The sequence below is a fragment of the Zea mays genome, chromosome 4 (assembly GCF_902167145.1).
Source record: "Zea mays cultivar B73 chromosome 4, Zm-B73-REFERENCE-NAM-5.0, whole genome shotgun sequence".
NCBI classification, from domain to species: Eukaryota; Viridiplantae; Streptophyta; class Magnoliopsida; order Poales; family Poaceae; genus Zea; species Zea mays.
The window spans coordinates 163,929,904-163,934,534 of NC_050099.1; the positions used below are offsets into that span (position 1 = coordinate 163,929,904).

At 53.9% G+C, this 4,631-nt stretch overlaps 1 protein-coding gene across 1 annotated transcript; it reads right to left on the reverse strand.

Annotated features, from left to right (window-relative positions):
* Positions 1 to 1,392: 1,392 nt before the first annotated feature.
* On the reverse strand, positions 1,393 to 4,378 carry LOC103653956 (protein NRT1/ PTR FAMILY 8.3). Its single transcript, XM_008680775.4, has 4 exons — positions 4,016 to 4,378; positions 3,616 to 3,712; positions 3,248 to 3,465; positions 1,393 to 3,121 (listed from the first exon to the last, which is right to left on the reverse strand). Exons 1-4 carry the CDS (start codon positions 4,070 to 4,072, stop codon positions 1,769 to 1,771), a joined length of 1,725 nt encoding a protein of 574 aa, XP_008678997.1. The 5' UTR covers positions 4,073 to 4,378; the 3' UTR covers positions 1,393 to 1,768.
* Positions 4,379 to 4,631: the final 253 nt, after the last annotated feature.

A 4,631-nucleotide genomic window follows, 5' to 3' on the forward strand; every position in this document is an offset into this window, starting at 1 on the left:
TTGATTGAGGAGAAAAGCTCACTCGGTCTAGGTGACCGTTTGAGAGAGGGAAAGGGTTGAAAAAGACCCGGTCTTTGTGACCACCTCAACGGGAAGTAGGTTTGCAAGAACCGAACCTCGGTAAAACAAATCACCGTGTCATCCGCTCTATTTCTTTGGTTGATTTGTTTTCACCCTCTCTTTCGAACTCGGTTATATTTCTAACGCTAACCCGGTTTGTAGTTGTGCTTAAAGTTTATAAATTTCAGATTTGCCTATTCACCCCCCTCTAGGCGACTTTCAATAACTATAGATGATACTGTTTGACATTGTTTGCAGAGTGGAATTTGAAATAGGAGATCAGATAGTGGATCTGCTGAAGATAGCCTTAGGACGACAATGGGGGCTTGGCTAGAGCTCCTCGTGGTCATCAATTCTTGTGCTCTGACCATAGTTATTAAAGCGGTAAGGCGATGTAAGACAACTGACCCCCTTTTATGTTTTAAGCGGTAAAGTGTAAGGTGAAGGGGCACCATATTAAATAGTAATATAACACTTTAATTATATAGTAGTATAAAAGATTAGACCAAATATTATTTATATAACACTAATTCAAAATTAATTAAGTAAGCTAACACAAATATAAGACCTAGTAGGCCTATTTCAACCTAGTAGAGGAGAGAAATAGAAAAAACCACAACAAGGCCCAACTAACCCATCCCAATAGTTTTAGATTAAAATCTACGGTCTCTAGCCAGCTCTCCTTCCCCTCTCATGTGCAGTTGCCGCTCTTTCTTCCACCGCCAGTCGCCTCTCTACCTTCTGTCGTTAGCCGCAACTCTCTCTCTCTCTACCCTGTAGCTCCTTCTCTCTCCCTACCGCGACTCTCCTTCCTCCTCTTACTGGCCAGCTAGGTCACACACTGCCGTCGCGCCCTCACATCTGGTCAAGACGTCCACGAAGCTATGTCTAAATTGGTTCAAAGCACTAGAGAGACACCTTAACAAATAAGCGAACGCCTTAGACTATTGAGTAAGGCGACCTAGATGGCTCAGGCTATCTCCAGCAGCTTATCCATCCCTATCCCCATATTCAAACTCCACTCTACGAACAGTGCAGTGTACAATGCAGAACAATATAAAACAGTGTTTTTGAAAACAGTGTTTTTGAGTAAACTTTGGATAGACTGCTGCAGACAGCCTTACAATGGCTCTCGCCAATCCTTTCGAGCAATGGTGGCTTCGAATGGACTTGGCGCTCGGCCATGTAGGCCTTCTTTATATAGCTATTACTCACACGTCTACATGACTAGTGTAGCTTTCAGATCTCTGACTTATTAGAAGAATTAGTTAAAATTTAACTGTGATCAACATACCATTGAAATCATTAGCTGAAGCGAGCTCTGGAGAAAACTGAAAAAAACACATTGACATTGATGTCTTGTCATCCTCGAACTCTGTGAATTGTATCTCCGTATGAAGGAAAAACAAAACAGCAGTTTCAACTTTCAAAAGAACAATAGTTGCTGCCACAGGAATCTGTGCAGTTTCTTCTTCAAAGAAAAAGAAGGGAAAAAAAAGACTGCATCTTCTTCCTATCCTACGTACTGTTGTACTGTACCGCTGTCCGTTTGTATGGATATACGAGCCGTTGAGCGGTTGAGCCGCTAGCCCGCTGTTTGCATCCTAGTTACCCTTTACCAGTCACCAATTTGCAACTGTGCAAAAACAAAATGCAGTGGAATCTCCAAGACCATGATGGAGGCGAGTTGAGCAATCTTGTAGTTGCGTCATGATAGCACCGTCTTGAGCTTGTAGTTCTTGGCGAACCCGCTGTACACAACGAAGTTGAGCGTGCACATGGCAGCCATGGTCCAGAAGAAATAATCGAGGTGCCCCTGGTTAAGGTTGTCGGAGATCCAGCCGGGACTGTCGGGCGTCGCCGTGAACGCCGCTACAATGGCGTAGATGAACGAGCTCATGTAGCTGCCGAGTGCGATGGTGAGCAGCGAGAGCGACGTGCACGTGCTCTTCATGGTGTCCGGCGCCTCGGCGTAGAAGAACTCCAGCTGCGCGATGTAGCAGAACACCTCCGCGCCGGCCATGAAGAAGTACTGCGGGAGCTGCCACGCGATGGTGATCTCCTCGCCTCGCGCGGCGCTGTCGAGGCGCTTCATCTCGGCGAGCGCCGAGGCCGCCATCGAGAGCGCCATGAGTAGCCGGCCGGCGCCCATACGCTGCAGCTGGGACGGCTCGCCGTCGCCGCCGGAGGAGAAGCCCCTCAGCACCGGCACGATCACCTTGCTGTAGAGCAGCACCCACGTGAGGAGGAAGACCACCTCGAACGAGCCCATCGACGCCGCAGCCACCGGCACGGACAGGATGGACATGTCCATGGCGCTACCCTGCTGGATGAAGGTGGTGGTCATCTGCGCGTACGCCGAGGACACGATGACGCTAGTCACCCATATGGGCAGCAGGCGCATCAGGATCTTGAGCTCCTCCACCTGGGTGACGGTGCAGAGCTTCCACGACGACGAACAGGCCTCCTCCGACGACATCTCCTCCATGTCCGATTCGGAGACGATAGCTGCCTTGTCAAGGAACGAGAACTCGTCGGTATGCGCGATCTTAGGCTGGGCGGCGTCCACCTTGTCGCTGACCTCGAAGAGCATGCCGGCGTCGGCGGGCGCCTTCAGGGCGATCTTCCTGCATGCGGCGACGACGACCTGGCTGAGGCTCTTGAGCGGCGTGCCGGTGGGCATGCGGCGCTTGTACATGGGCGTGGCGAGCACGAAGGCGGCGAAGGCGAGCGCGAGGCAGGCGGTGGAGATGCCGAAGCCGAGGCCCCAGCTGACGTTGTCCTGGACCCACACGATGACGAGGCCGGAGACGATCATGCCGAAGTCGACGCAGAGGTAGAACCAGCTGAAGAAAGACGCCTTGCTGTCCCGGTCCGCCGGGTTGGCGTCGTCGAACTGGTCCGCGCCGAACGGCGCCAGCGACGACTGCACCCCGCCGCGCCCGATCGCCACGAGGTACAGCCCGAGGAAGGCGACGGTCTTGGCGCCGAACACCGAGGTGGCGCCGCCGAGCGCCGCGGCTGTGGGCAGGAACGCCGAGAAGGTGACGAACATCATCCCCTGCAGGTGGCACGCGGGCAGGCGTACCGCGTACGTACGTAGAACGAGTCCGTTAGCCCAAATGCGCAAGGCGTGGCGTGGCGTGGACGGATGTGGACGAGGATGAATCGACGAGGTGCTGCGTACAAGGAGGTAGACGGCGAGAGAGACGAGGATGGTGTTGTAGTTGCCCAAGAAGGTGTCGGCGATGATGGCGCCGAAGACCGGCGTGAGGAAGCTGGTGCCGAACCACGTGGTGACGTCGGAGGCGCTGGCCAGGTTGCTGCCGTGGAGGACGGTCTCCAGGTACACCACCAGGTTCGTGGAGATGCCGTTGAACGCCGTGCTCTCCAGACACTCGAACCCTGCACGCCGCAGACGCAGAGGCAATTGAGCGCGTTCCAGTAGCACATTGCATTTCAGTTCTTGTGGTTGAACATCACATACATGCATCCCGTTACCAGGAGAACGAAAGGAAAAACTGAACATGCTGGGAGCTATGCTCAGTTGCTCACCAAGAACAACCGCCGGCGCCTTGCTGCCGGCACGTTTCTTATCCTTCAACAGTGGCACTTGGAGGCTGTCGTCGTCCCGAACCTTTGGGCCTTGACTCTGCGGTACGGTGAAGAAACAATACACAAGTTGTCAGTGACAGGAGACTCTGCGTTTGTCAATACACACGGCGTATATGCTTTACTGGGCATATGTAATACTTATAACAAGAGGAAATAATAAAAACAGTAAAGAAAAAGCTAGTAAAATATAGTGTGTCAGAAACGATGTGTGTGTTTTTCCCTGTCTCGAGACGGAATTGGATCCTAGACCCCGATCACTAACCAAGAAAAGCATGCATTGAACGCCGAAACGTGGAAATAATAAGGTTGAATGCAGAGAGAGAGAGGTCCGGGCCGTTACCACTGGCAGGAGCGGCGCGCGGTCGCCTCTCTCCATGGCGTCCCCGGCAGCGTCCATCGCCGACCGCACCGGGAGCTGTGGACGAGACCGCGAGCGAGGCGCGACGTGATCCTCGGACGGGGGAGGGGGAGCGGGAGCGAGCGGCGGGCCGGCGCGGCAGACAGACTAGCTGGCGGTTGGCTCCGTCCGGGCTCCGGCCGCCGCTGCTGCTGCTGCTGCTCGGTGTCTGATGGTTGCCAAAACTGCTAGGTAGCTGGCTGCATTATATAGGAAGCGGAGCGCGCGCACTGGCTCGGCTCAGCTCGCCGGTGTGCCTGACGGCGGAGAGGGAGAGAGATGTCGTCCGTCCCGGCACGTGATGGGCAGGTTGGTGAGTGAGTAGGTAAAGATGTTTTGTTGCCTCTTTGGTTAGCTTAGGAGTGGATAAAATAAAATGATATAAAACGCCAACGCGCGCGAGAACGCTTCAAATCCGCGCGGGTTTTCACCCGAACAAGGCAGGGTCAGGCAACAGGGGGGGTGCATGCTGCCACTGCCACGGCACGGACGGAAACAGGGCAAGAGCTGGGTTGGGTGGTCGCGGGCTTTCAGACCCCGGGAATTTCTGTTGTGCAGA